At 46.7% G+C, this 20,000-nt stretch overlaps 1 protein-coding gene across 8 annotated transcripts in view; it reads right to left on the bottom strand.

Annotated features, from left to right (window-relative positions):
* LOC134087081 (ankyrin repeat and SAM domain-containing protein 1A-like) overlaps positions 1 to 20,000 on the bottom strand; it is a 139,846-nt gene that overhangs the window by 35,552 nt on the left and 84,294 nt on the right. For 6 of the 8 annotated variants that reach the window (XM_062540303.1, XM_062540304.1, XM_062540299.1 and 3 more), the window contains 2 exons: positions 8,441 to 8,494; positions 5,751 to 5,820 (listed from right to left, as the gene is read on the bottom strand). In XM_062540303.1, the coding sequence (XP_062396287.1) occupies positions 5,751 to 5,820; positions 8,441 to 8,494 (124 nt within the window). The remainder of the gene's footprint in view (positions 1 to 5,750; positions 5,821 to 8,440; positions 8,495 to 20,000) is intronic. The other 2 variants (XM_062540301.1, XM_062540306.1) reach the window with 2 other exon arrangements.

Here is a 20,000-nt window from a genome sequence, read left to right as displayed (position 1 = left end):
ATCAAGAGGTTGATGCAATAGAACCCGTCTTTCTCCATCTCCACTTCATAAAGGAGGAAGGCAAAATAAAGCTGGATGCTGTTTGGTAGTCAGGTTCCTACTGAGGTATCCCAGCGCGATGCTCCCGGCAAACGCTCCCAAAGCTCCTCCAGCTCCACAAGGTGATTCAGAGATGCTGCCTCTCATGCGGCTCAGCTGCTTCCCTGCATGCCTCGTGTGTGTGTGTGTGTGTGTGAGTGTGCGCGCGTGTGTGTACCGGCCGGGTAGACACTCCTGAGGATGTGTGTGTTGTTCATGAGCCCCGCGCCAAGGTTGCCGGTGGAGGAAACACACACATAATCCTGCAACGGGGTGTGTGGAGAGCACTGGTGTCCTTTTGCTGTCCTGGGCGATTCTGCCTGCTGCCTGCCTGCCTGCTTCCCTGCAATCAGCCTCCTCTGTCTCACTCCCTCTCCCTCTACTGCCCCCCCCCCCCATCTCCTCCTCCTCCTCCTCCCTGCCCTCCATCTCTCTTGTTCCCTCCCCCTTGTTCATTCCCCCCACCCTTTCTCCCTCGTTCCCTCTCTCTCTCTTTCTCCCTCTCTCTCTCTCTCCCTCCCTCTCTCTCTGAAACTGCAGGGCTGCTGCTTATTGTTTGAAGAATCAAGCTGTCGTTCTGCACTAGACCTCTGTCCCCCCTCCTCTCTCTCTTTTTCTCTATGTCCCCCTCCTATCTCTCTTTCTCTCTCTCTCTTTCTCTCTCCCTCTCTCATCTCTCCATATTTTTCTCCATATATATCTTTCCCATCCTCCTTAGGAGCTCATTATGAAAAAAAGCTCTCAACAGCATGTGCATACTGAATGAGAGAGAGAGAGAGAGAGAGAGAGAGAGAGAGAGAGATACAGAGAGTAATAAAGAAAGAGAGAAGCAGGAGAGATAGAAAGAGAGAGAGAGAGAGAGAGAGAGAGAGAGAGAGAGAGAGAGAGAGAGAGAGAGAGCTGTGTTGACCAGACTGGAGCGAGCAGGCGAGGGAGATCAGAGAGCGCTAGTTATTATTGACTCTCCCTCCCCGGACCAAAGCAATCAGCGGCAGCTTCAATCTATACATACCCACAACCCAGAGCTTTTAACGGGCACCAGCACTCAGCACATGGCATTCAAATGCTCTGCAGTCAGAGAGAGCACGCGTCCATTGAAAAAGCCCACAGGGGCCAAGCCTGAGTGCCCGGACGATTAACTATAATTTACGTAAACAACGGTCAAACAAAACAAGGCACTGAGTTCACTCCAGTAGACCCGTCCACCTCTCTGATTCCAACGTTTTTCAAAAACCTCCCCCTGACACACGAGCGTGTTAATATTTAATCATCCTGTATCACACACAGACACACAGGGTTGGATGCCCCGGAATCAAGCACTGATGCGTACAGCGCAAGATGTCCAAGCTCATGAGGCAATTAAGAGCAATCACAGCATGGACGGAGTCTCAAGTCAGTAAACAAATATCGAGCATGGAGATGGTTCACCGAAATGCTGAGAGAGCATGGTTCTCCGCAAGCTGGCAGTTTTCCAGGTTTCCATCTCACATGTTGCAACAAATGCAAAGTACCAAAATCATGAATTTACTGCTGATATAGTCATAAAAGGAAGATGCGCTTTGATGCACTCTTTTTTAATCTTCCTCTATGCCTCTTGCTCTGCTACAGCCTATGCTCCTCTCAGCTTTAACAGGGCCGGCTGAAATACAGTGCACAAGCGAAGCCAGTGGTAGCACTGAATGCCTTACTGCCGCTGTGCATCAAGAGCTCCAATATAAATCAACAATCATTCACTGTCTAGACAAAACAAATTTACTGCTTCAGACGGCGCGATGCACACAAACAAGACAAACGACCGGTGAGGGAGGGCCTAACGTGACGCGGCACTTCTGCAGGTAGTTGGGATTTGAGGTGCGGAGTGCGCAGGGGCTGTTTTTTCCCCACATTAGCCTCTCAGCATCTGCAAAAATGTGCGAGTTCAGGCCAATTTTGTGCTCCGGGTCACGTCAGCCTCTAACACGGTCTTCAGTGGGCTTTCAAGGCTGCTTTGAACAACAAGTTGATTTGCAGAGGGCATTCTGCATATTACTGTAGTATTGGGCCACCAACTGTCAGACGGGCATGGAAATGTCATGGAAATGCCCCCCGCCTATAAGCTTCCCTAGCTTCTTTGGGGGACCCACTCACCTTACCCATTCTAAGTTTATAACCCTACTGTAATATTTTGTTTGAAGTGGTATTGTGAATAAACTGAAACTAAACTCAGAGGAGATCGGGAGCTCCACTACAGACTAGTGCTATAGAAAATAGTCAGGGAAGGCAGAAAGGAGGACTTCATAGGGCTCAGCAGAGGTGTAGTGGTAAAATAAGAAGTGGGTAAACTATGAATTCTGTTATCACGGTAGGGTGGACTGTGCCGTGAGGTATCAGATTTTTTAAAAAGGCATTCAGAACATGCTTTATGATGGTGGAGGTTATTGTTCAATGTTTATAACAATACCAATGGTATTAAATGATTCCTAGAGTGTTGATGAGTGTACATACTGTGGATAATAGTCATGTTAAAAGTTGCAATTAGTGAATAAACTCTTTTGAGAGGTGGATAAACTCTAACATTTCTGAAATGTCAGAGTTGGATAAACTGAGTTTACTTGTGTTTAGCCTCCACCATAGTACATGCCTGGGGCTCAGAGTAACTGGGACTGATGAAAGGTGTTCTCAGACGGGTGGGTAGATAGATAGTACTCTCTCGTGATGTCAGCAGTACCTGCTTACTCACCTCAGCCGAGCCGAGGCATGAGAGAGAGAGATGGACAACGATGGACTTTGCGGTCATTGAATGTACCTTAATGTTTATTTAAGTAACAAATCTATCTTTAGTTTAAACAGATGCAAAAATAGACTAGACAAATAGGTTTGGATAGCAACCAAACAGTGAGAGAGAGAGAGAGAGAGAGAGAGAGAGAGAGAGAGAGAGAGAGAGAGAGAGAGAGAGAGAGAGAGAGAGAGAGAGAGAGAGAGAGATAGATAGAGACTCAGGTGTGTGAGATGCAACTGCTGCAGCTTTACAAATAGGGACGTTTGTCAAACTGGGGTGGCTACAACCGGTCAGGGAAGGAGGCCAAGAGTAGAGGGCATGCAGACACGCCCCTGTAGACTGGACGGTCCACGAGGACTCGGTTCTCTGTGTATGTGGGCCAAACAAATCCACTCTATATAGGCCAAAGAGACTGCTGCAAAAGGGTGTCATGTCACTGGGGTACAACGAGCTTGAATCAAGTCTCAGATGGTGAGGGAAAGGTATAGAGACGTAATGAGAAGCCGCCAACTTCAAAGCTACGAAGGACAAAAAAAACCTGGCAAATCTAATCTGTGCTATTAGAATGGACATGCCGATGTATATACAGTAGAATTAAGACAAGACAGGGGGAAAAAAGCTTGCTGTTGAAATTGAGCACATAGATCCTCCGAAAAAAACTAATTTACTGCCGCTCTGCCCCGCTTAAGCTGATTACCCAGATCAGTCGAAGAGAGAACCATCCGGAACAGATCCCAGACTCCTGCCTGATGTGCCACCATATACCCCCATGTGCCCTATATACACAAACTCTCTCTCTCACACACACACACATATCCCAATGCTGTGTGGCTCTTGGCCGACAAGTCCTGAACTCAATCTTTCTATGGAAATGAATGTGGAACAGAACCCCCAGCTATGCGTGCACATGGGGGACTGGCTGCAGCAGGGAGAGAGGGAGAGAGACGACTCCACATGGAGTCCACCGCTCCTAATTTCACGGCCCAAAATGAGCCAGAGTGCCTGATGAACCTTGGCAAGCTATTTGATGGAAATGCACAAGTGGTTGAATCCTAGCAGCAGCAGCAGCAGCAGGACTGGGCACATTATACTGTACCCCACATCCCATAATGATGCGACCGCAATCATAGTCAGAGGTAGACATGATCACTGTGTAGGATTTCTATGGCAAACTGCAGGTAGTGTCATTTGGCAGGCATTTGCATATAAAGTGAGCTCTAGGGCAGAAGGCCCCATGTGTCTTACAAGAAATCTGCAGGAATCAAACATATAGACTTCATGTTGATAGCTGCACCATGCTACTAGAGCTTCCCTGGTTTTAAGTAAAGGCGACTGAAGTGGCAGCTCTCGTCAGCTTAGATGTTAAGCAAAGACATGGCAAGTGACAGTTACAGTCGTGTCTCATGTGGTCCTGCCTGGCCAAGATGATGACAGTCCCCATATTCCGAGTGACAGGCCACATTTTATAACTCGATCCCTCTCTCGAAAATAGGGTTGGCCTAACCTCGTAGCCATTGATCACTGCCGCGAAATAAATTGTAAAAAGCTCGCTCGACACATCCACTGACTTTAACCTCGTTGTCCTTGAGCAAAGCCGCTGTAATTGCCCCAGTAAATGCCCCCGCAATTGCCCCTCGCTTTGGTATCCTATTAAAACGTTCAAACCTGAAACGGACGACCTCTGCTCCGGAGCCTCTGTCTCACATGTGAATGAGTGCCTCCGTTATCGCGCTCATCTCACCCCCCCGTCCCCCGTCCTCCGCCCCCAGGCCCCCGGGCAGCAGGGGTCCATCAGGAGGGTGTTCCGTTTCACCATTTACCGACTGGCCATTACACGTCCCGTGGAGCTCTAACTCCACACCTAGCGTCTGACGGGGAGGCTGCACAGAGTCCGCAACTGATGCGCTCCATTAGCGTAGCGTAAAACGGGAAAACTGGTTTCTTCTTTTTGTTTTTTTCCAAATGTACATGCCGCTATCCCATCTGGTGTAGCTCCAGTTCCATTGATGATAGCAAAAGCTAATTGTGGTGGCAGATGCTGCGCAAACGGGACGCCTAAGTTAGCGTACACGCCGGTGCCGGAGGCAGAGTAGCCTCCCTGTAAAGCCTGCACCACAGACATCGCTTTTTCCACCAACGCAGATCCAGCTCAGCAGCAACTCTTTGCTGGTCTAGATACCAGAAGGCTGGTGAGATCAGGGTGGTGCATATTCCCACAGCCATAACGGGAGAGAGGGAGAAGAGAGGGAGAAGAGAGGGAGAGAGCTCCAGAGGGATGTCAAGGCCCTGCCTGTTTACCCAAGCAGCCGCAGCAGCAGCAGCCTGAGATACACAGGTGCACGGCAGATGCATGTTAAATAGGTCTCATCAGGGCCGTCTGAGGTTTTTTAGCGAGCGCTCGCGTCGACTGTGACGACAGACACTTCTGCGGCACCAAAACTGATTCATCCAAGTTTAGAAACATGTCGGCTTTGGGGCGTGTAAGTAGAACTTACGAGGTCCTTGATGGCAGTTTTTTGTTTGCGTGAAGTACATACACTAAGTCCACAAAACACACTCACACAAGATTAAAACGTGAGAACCCATGGCACGCAGGAGCATTAGCAAGATTACGTCTCCTGGCACCAGGGGTGGTGTGTCAGTAAACATCAACACCAAAAGGGACCTCAGTCGCTAAGGCCGCTCACAAGAGACCTCTGCACCTCGAGCACCGGGTGACCAAGAGCAGCCTTCAACCCGCAGCTGCAGCTGTCGGTGTGTGCGCAAGAGAGCCGGACCCTGTCAGTGTGTGCGAGAGGGCTGCAACCCTGTCGGTGTGTGTGTGTGTGTGTGTGAGGAGTGGACCCTGTCGGTGTGTGTGAGAGGGTGTAAAAGCATTGCGGGGTGTTGAGGCGGAGCGTGAGAGGAGTCCTACCTGAGGCGGTGTACTGCTGGTCTCGAGAGAAGTCGATGCCAGCGCCGATCAGCGTCATGATCTTCTCAATCTGAAGGAGGAGAAGAGAGCAAAGAGGAGAGGAAGGAAGAGCGGAAAGGAGAGGAGAGGGGGAGAGAGGAGGAGAGAAGAGGAGGAGGAGGAGGAGAGAAGGAAGAGTGGTAGGTCAGGTCATGTAGAGTATCACAACTCTAAAAGTGATTCAGCAACATCATAAACACTGGCACGACTACAAATGCTGCGGAAATCTTCGTTGTTAAGTTCTTTTTTGCGCTTTTTGCCTTTAATGCAACAGCATAGCAGACAGACTAACAGGAAGCGAGCGAGTGAGCGAGCGAGTGAGCGAGCGAATGAGCGAGCGAGCGAGCGAGATGGGGTGGGACAGGAAATTATCCGGTGGGACTTTAATCCAAGTCACTGGGGTACGTGGACCCCGAACATGGTACGGCGCTGAAGCCAGTCGTGCCACAGCACCCCTGACATATAAATTCTAGCATAGAATAATATCATACAGTCACATCTTGAAGGAGGGAAAAATTCTCAGGTTATCAAAGTTATCAGGAATGTTTTAAGGCGTAATGTACACAATTATTTATTTTCATATTTAAACAGCCTGGCCCACCCCTGAATTCCATCTAACAGGGTCTGAGAAATGTAAGGCCTGTCAGGAGTCTACAGTATGGTGATCTGATTATGCCATTTCATATTGAAGTGCATTATGATTCTATAGACAGTACGGATGCTTAGCGTATGGGTGGCACTGCAAGCAGAGTGATTTAATGGATCCTTTTAGACAAAGAAACATGACTGGTGAGATCACATTGGTTGTGCTGATTGATTGAGGTGTGAATATTTGAACAGGACACCCATTCATCACGAAGGCAGAGCATTGACAGTACACACCGGCTGCAATAAAGACATGATTGGATTTCTGGACCTTGGGGTTTCTGGAGTACGTACGATTCTCAACAAGGCAATAATGTCATTAAAACAGAGGTAACACACCCATGCAAACCCCCACAAGGCATACCAGAGGAAGACCATGAACACCGAAAGACCTCTTCGCAACATGCCCTTAAGAAGAAATAATATTACACCATCTGGAGATAAATCTCATACTCCCATGCGTATTTGCACAAACGTCCACTGCCACATCCACAGACAGGGGGGGGGGGGGGGGGGTACATCTAAGACATAGGCTATTCTCCAGCCTTGTGTGAACATATGTTACATACAAACTACAGGATACAGCCATGGCCCATCCCATGAGGCTTGGGCTTAAATCGAAGCATGAGAGCAGAGGGAGATGGGTTAAGAAAGTTGTGAGGTTTGTCAGGGTAAACTGGAATTATGGAAATCTCCTTTATGTCACGCGAGACGTTCCCTCTAAGAGAGAGACAGCTTTTAATAACATCAGGCGAGAATGTGTAGCCTCCTAAAAACGGAATGACTGACATTTCAATATTCTACTGCCCCACAGAAATAATCTGTGGAGCCGTGATAATGAGATGCCCGAGTAATTTAGTGGCGTCTTTAAGTAATCCAAGTCCATTCACGAGGATGAGAATAAAATACACTGTGTTTTCCTTTTTCTATAGCATCCATAGAGAAACGTGTGGCAGAATTTCTGCCGGTGTCTCTGTTAGAGATCATGTAGTATAGAATATTCACAATCACGTCTACAATGCCTGATAAAAATGAGAAATTTTATTTTTAAATGTTGGAAAAACCAAGGACAAGGACGAACAAAAAAAGACAAGTCGATAATGTACTCCATCGCCAACTTTGTGGAAGAAGTTGTGGGAGTGTAACTACTTGCCCTTAGGTCAACACAATCCTGACAAAAGAAGAAGAAATACATTTTCAATCTGGAAAAAATCAGGTCCATCTTCGAAGCAACACTTTCAACTTCTGATCCGTCTCAAGATGTGATGTGTTGCTAGAGAATAAAAGAGTGGCCGTCATGAATAAGAGAGGCCAGATGAAAAGAGCGGAACACGACAGACGATGAACAAGGCACGTCCCGGTGGACGTGGAGATTAGTGCGCACAAGCTTCCGCTGAAGAAGCTTAGCAGGACACAGCAGACAGACAGAGAGAGAGAAAGAGAGGAAGACAGAGAGAAAGAGAGAGACAGAGAGACTTCCAAAGAGGACAGACCATCTCGGAGAGCCACACCAGTGCAGCCCGGAATGAAGGCCCACCGGCTGCTCGTTAACGGAGCGAAGGCAACAAGACCCCACTACTCACTACAAACCTTCGTCCCGTCAACATGTACCAAAAGGACCGTATCCACCTTCCACCATCCCCTCTCCTCTTTACCCAACTCTTCAGGTGATAACAAACAGGACCATTTTGAGCAATGTTGGTGGGCCAGTCCCTAGCATTCTGCCTGGATTATCGTGCCCAACATCCCAATGGGGGATTAAATTAAACATTAAATAAACATTATTATCGGAATCAACGGGAAAAGGCACAGACAACATCAGTCAGAAACACGGACCAGCAACATCACTCAAAAAGTTGCCTCTGTAAATCATCCCCTTAACTTTAACCATTCCCAGAGAATGTCGGCAATCTTCACTGTGTTAGCCTCAAGCAGGGGAAATGAGAGGAAGAGGAGTAGGAGGAGGAGGAGGAAGAGGTGGAGGTGTTTGAGGGAGGAACGCTTACACTGTCACAGGACTGAGGCCTCCTGGGCTTTGCGCTGGAAGACATCAGAGTCTGCTGAGGAGAAAAAGTCATTTAACATTGTGGCGGCTGCTGCTGTTGCGGCATCCTTCTTCCGTAACACACGCACACAAACATACTGTACACACACACACACACACACACTCACATATTCAGCAGGGCACATCAATAACCATTCACAACTGATATAAAATGTGTCATATCTTGGTGCAAAATTCCGGTCACTGCACACAACAAAGGCACAGTGGATGTACTGTATAGTTTGGAAAAATGCATTTACTTGGACAGGGACATGCCCTGAAAGAGTACAGGGCTCTGCCTGCCCGAGCGTCTCATATAAGAGGCACAGAACTGAACTGCTTCTTTACACACATCCCTCTGCATACAGCACACCAAATCCACAGGACCAGAATGTGAAGCATCTTTGAAGAGGCACTTTCTTTATTCACCATTGAGCTCCCAGAGTTAATCCTGATTACTTCCTGGTATGCTACCCCAAATTTCAGTGAAATGAATTAAATGATGATAGGGATGGGGGTGGGTGGGTAGGGGGTCTGTGGTACCCTCTGTAATTTCTGTTTCTACCTCTCGCGCACTCGCTCTCTCTCCCTCTCTCCCTCCCTCCCTCGGTTCAGTCTCTGAGCGCCTTCGTTGGAGATGAATCAGGAGGAGCATGACTCATCGTTTTCTTTCGTTAAGACTCCCCGGATGACAACTCCATCGGTGAGACACAACCTCTGTAATTATCATCTGAAGAGTTCCATAGCTTCGCCGCTCCGCTGAGAGCTACTTCAATATCGAACCATAATGACTGCCGCTAGAAATCTTCCCTTTAAACTACCGATGACCTGCTGCGTAGGTTGTAAGGTTTTTATTTTTAAATGGGCTCCGAAATAGGGATGGGCGTGCGTTCCTTAAAAGCTTCTCTTAACCAGTCCGCCGAGGAGCCTCGGCAGTATTACCTATACAAAAAGATATTCCATTCAGAAGTTTCTCAGCAAGTTGCATTGATCAGTAAATCATTCAGAGGTTATAAAAGCAGGGATATCAGCAGTCGTGCCTTCAGGTGTCAGTCAAACGTGACAACGCAATCTTCAGCAGAGCACGGAAGGAATAGGGAGGAGAAGTCTGTACTGAGGCATCTGGCTAGCGTTAGCTTGATTAGAACTTCTTGCATATTGCACTTTTTAACCCCACTTCAAAAACAGTCATTTAAATTGGAGCATTCTGCTTCCAGTTCCGCGGTATTCAGCGGTGGTCCCTGAGGGGCCCATTACCATACTGTTGTTGTCACTGCTGGAATACGAAAACAGCACAGTGTATTTTAAAGCGCAATTATTTGTCTCAAATGACAAGTGGCTAACAAGGCAGAACAAGGCAAAATCCCACGTCTCTAACAGATACATGCAGGTGTCTGGCCTTGAACAAAAGAGTAGAGAGAGACAAAACATCCAGGCTGCCATTGGATTATAAAGACACAAGTTTACAGGTTCCCCCGGCTCCTCATTAGTAGAGGCTGGGCACAACTACAGCCAGCTGTGCTCTACAGAAGAGGGTGGTGGAGGTCAGACTGTACCATCAGGAAGACGGGGGAGTTCAGAAAACCTTTTCAACACTTTTTTTCATCACAACATGGATAGATAGATAGACAGATAGATACTCGGATATTTGGCTCGGATGCCACTAAGCTTGACTCAATAGCTTAAAGGAATACGCCACCCAAAAATGAAATTAAGCTAGTCTCGGTCACCCCCAGAGTTAGAACAGTGAAAAAAACCCGGTTAAAATCCGTCCGGGCATTCTCCTGCTTTGGGAGCAGCGATGTTAGCTTTAGCTTAGAACAGTTGCTGTAGATGAAGGGTGTCAGTGAGCACGTCCTCCAAAAAAGTGACCGAGACGTCTACATTTTTTTCTAAATATATCTTGGGAGCAGTGTGTTCAAAACGAGTACAAATCATAATGCAAAATCGAACGAGACTATTACCTGGGCAGATCTTTACTTGGAACTATATTCAGCCTCATCGCCGACGAAGCACCGCTAGCTAGGCGCAAAGTTCTCACGTAGCACCACTTGTGAAGTTCCAGTCGAATCTAGTTGGGAGTTTACAAGACTGCTACGTGAGAACTTTGCGCCTAGCTAGCGGTGCTTCGTCGGCGATGAGGCTGAATTGTACTCGTTTTGAACACACGGCTCCCAAGATATATTTAGAAAAAAATGTAGACGTCTCGGTCACTTTTTTGGAGGACGTGCTCACTGACACCCTTCATCTACAGCAACTGTGCTAAGCTAAAGCTAACATCGCTGCTCCCAAAGCAGGAGAATGCCCGGACGGATTTTAACCGGGTTTTTTTCACTGTTCTAACTCTGGGGGTGACCGAGACTAGCTTAATTTCATTTTTGGGTGGCGTATTCCTTTAAGGACACACAACACCAACAGGTATTGCCATTACAAAGAGCACAACACAAGGAACACATTGAGCAACACGGAGTGTAACACTGCACCTGCCATGACAAGTCATGTCATCAACAATCCACACACCAAAACATTTCTTTGTCCAGCACTGTAGGCACATAATCAAGTCTCTCGCTTGATTAAAAAGCCGTGTTATGAGATTCTGAGCAGTCATGAGATGATAATCAACCTCTGAGACGCACCCAGCTGCTGTGGGGGCCGGGTGTCTGGCCTCCTCATCAGCTCTAATGTGTTTCTCTGGGACTTCTCTGGGTTCATTACTAAGCACAGCCAGCAGAAGGCTCCATGGCTCTGTGAGACTGAGGCGGAGGCTGAGGCTGCACGCCGTTGTGCTCGTGGGCCGGTGATCTCAGAGAGAAACGTCACGGGTCTTTAGCACTCTCCAGCTGGCTCCTCTGAAGTGGAGACAGGGGACTGGGTGGAGGAGAGGAGGGGGAGTCTAGGATGACTAATTTACCCTGATAACATGTTCTGAACCTCACATCCTGAGATTAAAAAAAGACTGGCTCTGAAATGCAAGAAGCCTCTGAAAAATCACAGCTGACTTACTAGGGCACTCTCAGCTTTCAGGGAGCAGTAACTGAAGAGGACTTTTCACATCCAAGTTCAGTTCTTCAATCCAATACATTTGAACCAAATGAACAGTGCAGAGGACACCGGAAAACTCATGAGTCACAGTGTCATCAACAAACCACACACCAACAAATTACATCTTATTCTCCTGCACAACAAAAACAATAACAACATCAACAACAACAACGACGACGAAGATGCAGATGTCAGAGGAGCCTGGACAGCAGTGAGACCTCAAAAAAAACAAAAAAAAACAAAGCTGTGACAAACTAAATGTCAGAAATAAACCCAGATAACAAGTGATTATTTAAATGAGTGCAATTCCCTCATATGAACTTGTGTGTGTTTCACCAGCGTGCAACATGGGAACAGGGTACTCATCAGCTCTCCACTGTGTCTCTGAGTGACTGAGAGAGAAATAAATAAAACATTTGTGCAAATGTTCACTTCAAGCGACTGTTGGGGTCTCATCAATCACTGTCAACCTGCAGTCCTAGCTTGAGGAAAAGGAGGAAACACACTGCTCGATAGATACCTTGTTTCAATTTGTCATGGTTGAATTGATATCCCCAACTCCCTTTTGCTCTTAGAGGCAAAAAAGGAACAAAAAAACCCTCATAACTTTTTCAATTCACAATAGGAATTCCTGAACAAATAAAATGCTGTTCTTTCATATTTTCCTATTAACTGACAAAGATCACTCAGTTAAGTCCAAGAGATAAACAACTCACTGGTGGCTTGTGGGAATTAACAACCCACCACAAATCCATCGATGTGGTTACGCCAGGCTGCAATAAAAAGCTGTTACGACATCACATGGATCTCTTTCACGCCATCCTTTTTTTTTCCCGTCCATGAAACCATGCGCCGTAAATTCTGCCTAACGAGCACCGTGGTGCAACATGTCACTGGAGGTCCTCCGCCTCGTGGCCACGCGTCTTGCTAATCAGATGCAGTCATACAGCCCGAGAACTCCCGCAGGCACCACTGGGATGATGGGTGTTCGACAACCCTCCAGAACAAGGCGGACATACAGTATTCTGGCCCGTCATTTCATTCTATATGGGTACATAAGGACACCCCTAGGGGGGTAGAGGGAACCATCCGTGGTTTACCCATAATCCATCTCTTCAACTAGCTACGAGCCTTAAGGGGTTACACAAAATGCATTATTGATGACGTTGCTCGCAGTCGCAGATAGAGCTCCTGCTACCGGCCTCGCATAAATACTAATCGCAGGATGTGGAATTTGCTCTTTAGTGGAGAAGTGTCGAGGACCTTGAGGTGCAGTCTGCTCGCATCCGGCTGGAAAATGGCGGGTAATATCAGGGGGGAAAAAATGGAATCCCTTCAGTTCCAGAGGCTTCAGCTTGCTTAATGTTGGGGGCTGTTACAAAGGGAATTGACTTAATAAATCCCTATCTGAATGGCCTTGGAGGTGCCTGCGGGACGAGCATACAAATAAAATATATAATAAATAAAGAGCAACGTTTCCACTGAGCTTAACTCCCCATCACAGCTGAGGAGATATCAAGGACACCAGGCACAGGGAGAGGGAGGGTGAGGGGTAGTTACATGAAGCAAAATGAGAAATAGGGAATGGATGGATGGTAAAAGAAAGAGAGAGAGAGAGAGAGAGAGCACACAAGATGAGAGACTAAAGAGATATGAGAGAGAGAGTGAGAAAGAGAGAGAGAGAGAAAGAGAGAGAGCGAGAAAGAGAGAGAGAGAGAGTGAAAGAGAGAGAGAGAGCAAGAGAGAGATAAAGATTGCCTGCACAGCTTCAGCAGGGATGATCATCCGTAAATAGACCGGGCGACGCCTTGATTGTGAAAGCCCACTGAGTGTCTGCTACGCCCATCAACGCAGACAATGGTTGCTAGGGGTCAAAGGTGACCAGAGAGCAGAGGTCAGCAGCTGAAGTGAAGAGGAGCCTGGTGGGAGAGTGTGTGTGTGTGTGTGTGTGTGTGTGTGTGTGTGTGTGTGTGTGTGTGTGTGTGTGTGTGTGTGTGTGTGTGTGTGTGTGTGTGTGTGTGTGTGTGTGGAGGAGAGCGAGGGCCAGCTGCAAAGTGGCAAACTGACTGACTGCCGTCCCGTCACCTTCAGTGGGCAGCCGCTGACAGCTGGCACTGCCACTGTGTGTGGGGACAAAAAGGGGTCTGCACCCCCTGCGCCAGGCTGCCAGGCTGCCAAGCTGTCTGCTCCGCATAGGTGGGCTGGCATCAGCACCGCAGTCTGGCGGAGTGGGCAGGCCAATAAAAGTGTCCCTTGCGCAGACAAACCACAGCTAGGACGATGCCACAAGATGCTAGGAAACCCACAAGAAACCCAATTCTTTCACACACACACACACACACACACACACACACACGCTGAACTAATGTGAACTCGGTAACATCAACCAAAATTGGTTTCAACGAACATTTAATCCACGCAAAGGAACCCGTTTTAAGATGAACAAGATGGACGAGGGGGCCAGGGGACCACTGGCTGGGAGAAGTCAAGAGGAGGTCCATCCAGCCTCTCATTCCTCTATGTGGAGCAAGAGTCCTTCTGAGCCCCCACTGACCCTTATGATGAATGACACTTCATGGGTCCAATGAGATCCGCTCAGGCCGAGCGGGGTAGGAGCCGTGGGGGGAATTCATCATCGCCTTGCATGTCCGTATCCTTCAACTGCTGTGTATTTTAATTGGAGCTTAAAGTCTCCCGCACCCGACACAGAAAAATGAAACCAAAATACTGATGACCGATAAGATCAATTTCAAACACACAGACACGCAGAAACTACAGTAGGTCAACAACGACAAAAAAAAAAGAAAAATCACATCATGTCAGCTCGCACTCTTCAGAAATCGAACACACAGAAGACACACATCTAACAAAACCAGAGATTGTGCATCTCACATCTAACAAGAAATTGCGCATCTCGATTTGTCTGCTCATGTCCTGATTTGTTTTGAAGCGAGTCGCTGGAAGTGGAGGGGGATACTCACAAAAGCTGGTCTGGCGCTGGCCATAGGGATTTGGTGCGGGGGTGAAGGATGAAGATGAGGAGGATGAAGAGCAGGAGTCGGTGAAGAGCTCCCAGATGACTGCCTCTATCCCTTATCTCTTGCTCCGTCTACACTTTTTTCCTGAGTCTGCACGTCTCTTTCTCTCTCTCTCTCTCTCTCTCTCTCTGTCTCTCTCTCTCTCTCTCTCCTTCTCACTCCTCCCCTTGTCGTGGTTGAATTTGCTGGCCCATACAGAGAGGCCCCTGGATTGTCACGTTTAGTCTAATCCCAGGACTGAGACAGGCTTGCATTAGCATGAGCTGGCTTTGTCTCTCTATCTGCACAGACACACACACACACACACACACACACACACACACAAGCACATGCACACTCCCACATTCGTTCTCTCTTTCTCTTGAACAGGCACGGACACACATACACACACACACACACACACACACACAGTCTCAACACTGGGGAGAGGTCCTCATGCAAGTCAAATAATCCCTTGACTCAAAAGTAGAAGTTAGCTTTCTCAAAAGTAGAAGTTGGCTTGTGTGCATGTGTATGTGTGTATGTGTGTGCATGCATGTGTGTGTGTGTGTGTGTGTGCATGTATGTGAGTGTATGTGTGTGTGTGTGTGTGTGTGTGTGTGTGTGTGTGCATGTATGTGAGTGTTTGTGTGTGTGTGTATGTGTAAGTGTGACTGCAGGGTTGAGAAAAGAAGCAGCAACCGACCCAGCCACACAAAAGCATGAGTCTCTGGGTGTCCAGGGGACCCCCTCGCTCGCTTGCCCACTCGCTGTCACACAGTCGGTCCAGGGGCAGCCAGCCGTGACCAACCAAGATGGCCGCCCACAGAAGTAAGAAGAAGAAGAAGAAGAAGAAAAAAAACAACACCACCACCAAGGCCCCACGAGCGAGTGAGAAAGGAGAAGACAGTAAAAAACAGCAGAGAGAGAGAGTGGAATCGGCCACGCTTCAAATGCTGCCCCACTTCACAGGATATTCAAGGAAACAGAAGACAAAGAGGGGAGGACACCATTTAACATTTTGAATGTGCCAGAGAGGATTTATATTCCCCCTGCTACTCCGGCTCCACACCCTCCATTGTCTCAACATTAAAGTGCATGTGAGGGTCCTTTTTCATGGAAGTGATTTTTTATTTTTTATTTTGTACTCTTTTGACAGGGAGGGGAAACGGAAAGGGAGAGTTTAAAAAAAAAAAAAAAAAAAAAACAGAAATGGTGAAGGAATGTGCAGTGAGCTCTAGTAATTAACTTTCATCCCAGTTCCTCCATGGCTTCCAACGCAGCACAGCAAAAGACAAGCTCTGCAAGATTTAACGCTTGTTAATATTAACTCCGCTCCCTTGAGGGTGGGGGGAGTGTGTGTGTGTGTGTGTGTGTGTGTGTGTGTGTGTGTGTGTGTGTGCATGGAGGGGAGGTGTAGTGGTATGGAGATGTTTGTAAGTTTCCGCCCCCCCATCCTATAGCTAGGGCGGAAATTTTAGAGTCAACTGCATCAACAAACTTTGTTTTGCATGTCTCATCCTGCTCCAAGCTTCATCCAGGACCCTCCCCCCTCGTGGTGTGTGTGTGTGTGTGTGTGTGTGTGTGTGTGTGTGTGTGCGCATCGACTGATGAGGACCTGTCAGAGTGTGACCCGAGGCAAGGACCACTGGGGAGGGTCAAGACAGTCATGGTTCTCGGTCAGTGTGGGCGTAGACGTCCCCAGAGCAGCGGGGATTGATGGCCACTCGCCCTCAGCATTCAGGGACACATACACCACCGGCTGTAATGATGACAGCCCTTATAAGCTCAGGGACAGGGGCTTATTAGAGAGACATAGGGGGAAGAAAGAGAGAGAGATAGATACAGTGGATAGATAGATAGATAGACAGATAGATAGATAGAGAGATAGAGAGAGAGAGAGAGGTGGGTGAGTAAGAAGGGGTGGAAAAAAATAAGATAAAGTGGGATAGAGATACAGTAGAGAAAGACAGAAAGAAAGAAAGAAAGAAAGAAAGAAAGAAAGAATAAGAAAATGTAAGCTAGCTGGCAAGTATAATGGGGTTCTTGACTTGGTGACTTGGTGACTTGGTCTGGGTGGGCCCCACCCTGTTGGTCATTTGATGTCAATTTGATTTATGGGCCTTTCACTATATGGCTGCTAAAGCAGAGACAGGGCAGAGAGGAGCACCTGATCTAGATTCATGACTTCATCCGTCTGGTCCATCACCCAGCCGGATACGCATCAAGTGTGTGCCATCACTGATCACTCAGCATGAAGCTATGCAGAGGCATGTGTGGACCACAAACCCTGTGCTGGTAATTTATCTACATAGACTTCCTTGATGTGAATATAAAAATACCCCCACACACACAGACACACAGACACACAGGGCGTATTCACACCAGGAAGGTCCGTTAGTTCACTTATTTGGTCCGGACCAATTTTTTTTTCTTTTTTTCTTTTTTAGTGCGGTTCGCTTTCACACCGTGATTAATTGCAACCGGACCAGAATTTATAAACAAAAGCACATGTGCTAAGGTCGTTCAACCATTGGCTGGTAAACGTGTAGGTGGGGTGAAGAATAGGAAGCCAAAGTTAAAGTTGGCCCACGTAAATACTATGTTTGCGTACTGTACTCGTTATTATCCTAGCAATATAGTTTATACAGTTACAGCTTTGCAGAAGTGCTTGAGCGTCAAGACCGTTTGATGCAAGTTTAACAATATCATGCTCGTAATTTTGCAACAACGAAGACGTGCAACAAAACAGCTGAGAAGAGCTCTCATGTGTGTCCAACATGCTAACAGCAGGCCTACGGAAGACGGAACGGGTAGGAGATGCAAAATCAAATTATTGTTGGCAAAAAAGCGTTAGCCCACTGCTGCTTACAGCTGTTGTGCGTCACGGAGCTGTCCTACATTTCCCATAATGCGCAAAAACTACGGGAGCTCGTCAAATCCAAAAAAGGTAGATTTCTGTAACTGGGTCGGATCGAGGTCGGTCTGCTTTCACACCATAAACGAACCGCACCAGGGTTCGATAGGAACCGCTCCGAGACCACCTCCTCAGCTGGGTCTCGGTCCGCTTGTTTGGTCCGCACTAGAGTTCGAGTTATTGTATTCACACCAGTCAAAAAGGTCCGAACCAAGCAAGAAACGAACTTGAGTTCGTTTTAATCGAACTAAACAAGGCAGGTGTGAATACCCCCACAGACACACACTCTAATTGGTTATTAAAAATGGTTTAATAAAGCACAGCTATGCAACAATTTGTTTGAAGTGATGCTTTGTTTATGAGCAACAAAGTTTGGAATCATCTTCAAATAAATTTTGAAAAGGAGACCTGGCTGACCCCAGGACAAATCCGAGCCAGAGCCCTTCCAGAACAATCTGTCATGTCCGGACCTGTATGCATGATGGCTTTCAGCACACTGTAGGTACTGGATTTGCCCAGAGCATACATTCACAGCCTGACAAGATTTTTCCAAACACATAAATAAACCAGCAAAAGTGCCAAGACGGTGTATCAATAATGCAAGTTGCAAATTGCCCATATTTATGGGCAGAGATGTAAAAGAGTTCCGAGCTCTGCTGAGAGGAAAGTAGTTCTCTGATGAAAATCACCAAGAACAGAGAACACACTGTTCAAAAAAAAAAAAAGCACGTCTTGCACTGTTCTCAGTCACCAAAGCTCTGATATGGTAATCGAGAGATGAAGGAAGCACCGTGTTGTGGTAACACAGGAACAATGCGAGGGAGTCCTCGAACAGTCTTTGTCTCAGCGCCGCTCAAAGAAAATGAGCAACAGAGGGGATTAAGCCTGAAAAGAAAAAAATCCTCTAAAAACAAGAGCTGCTATTAGAGACCTTTTAAAAGTCACTCATGGCTGTTCCAGGTGCTCAACGTGACAGTACATCCCAACAATCTTAGAACAGGGCAAGTAAGTAGCCCTCTAAAAACAAGATGCACATTGATGGCCGACCTTTTATCTTCTTTACAAGTTGACCATTGTGCTCACGTGTTACTGGGGCTCAATGTCACACTAGATCCAATTTCAATTTTCAATTTAATTTTACTTATAGAGCGCCAAAACATTACACATGTCTCATGGCGCTTTACAGAGTGTTAAACATTCAAAGAGAGCCCATGAGTAACAGGGGCAAGGAAAAACTCCCTAGAATAGATCCACAACAATGTAAAGCTAGAAGAGGGCTGATGTTAAATCTTTCAGGAGTTAGGCACAATACTCATGGGTTTGTCTGATAGAGTGTGACAGCAGACCCAAGCAACCGTAAGACTGATAAGTAATCGACTACGAGAGCAGGACCAACGGTCGAGCTTTCACAAGTTGGGCGGCAGCTACATTCTCTGCACTACAGTGGTAGGTTTTGAACACATGTTGTTTGTCTCTCTGATACAGGCTTTCAGACATTTCAAAAGTCTCACACAACTCCATAGAGGATTCAACACAAAGAGTACATTTTCAAAGCAGTAAGAAATCTCAAAGGACAGTTAAAAAAAGGAAAAAAAGCACAAAACAAACAAAATGAAACTTAAAAATAGAATGTCCGCACTACATTCAGGAAAGAGTAAACAATATAGCCATGGCCATCTTGGTTTCTCAAAGTTCTTTTCTGAGCCGTATAAATAAAACCAAAGAACAATTATGGCTAATTTCAGTCAAAAACAGACTTTCTGTTAACTGATTAACTTCCTTCAGTCACAGAGGCTTCTATATTAGGGACATTTTTGAATAATGTTTCGAAAGTCATGGGATGGTGACTACTCTGGGGAATAGCTTCATCTTCTAGCTTCATCGCCTATACACTAGTAAATACACCGAGGGGGTGACCCATGTTCTAGATTCCAAGTTAATTATGCATTGCATTAATCAAATCCATGTTCCCCTAATAGCAAAGAGGATCGAAGGTCCATGATGTTGCAGCAGCTTAGGTGTCTTTTAAAGGGGGGTGACCACCTATGGTGACCACACATGGAGGAATCACCTCCATGTTAGGGTGGGCTTAACACAAATCCAGAATGATAAAGTCAGATCTAAAATGTGATAATTAGAAACAGCTTCGGTTACCAAACTATGGAAATCTGAAACTGCAAATTCCAAATTATATTTCATATGCGTCTAAGGCATGATATTCCTGACGTATCTGCTGTATTGGAAACACACTGTGAGTGTGCAGGACATCAGCATCCAAAACCATATTTCAGACTTTCCATTTTCAATTTGGAATTGAGAAATGAAAAAACACCAGTTAGTCCATTTGTCACCAGTGACAGTTATTTACGATGTAGGTGGCGGTCTCTAAAACACAGTGCTGTGTTATGACTCCATGTCCAAGTCTGAGACAACACAGACTGCCGCTGTTTGGACAAGAACTTATTCACTCGGTATGCAAACAACACCGTGGCTATCCCATCAGAGTAATAGCTCTTGATTGGCTAAACAAGATTAGCCGCTATGAG

Source organism: Sardina pilchardus, chromosome 7 (genome assembly GCF_963854185.1).
Source record: "Sardina pilchardus chromosome 7, fSarPil1.1, whole genome shotgun sequence".
In the NCBI taxonomy this organism is placed as follows: domain Eukaryota; kingdom Metazoa; phylum Chordata; class Actinopteri; order Clupeiformes; family Clupeidae; genus Sardina; species Sardina pilchardus.
Note: the sequence above shows the minus strand (reverse complement) of the source record. Positions and strands in the feature narration are given on the sequence as shown.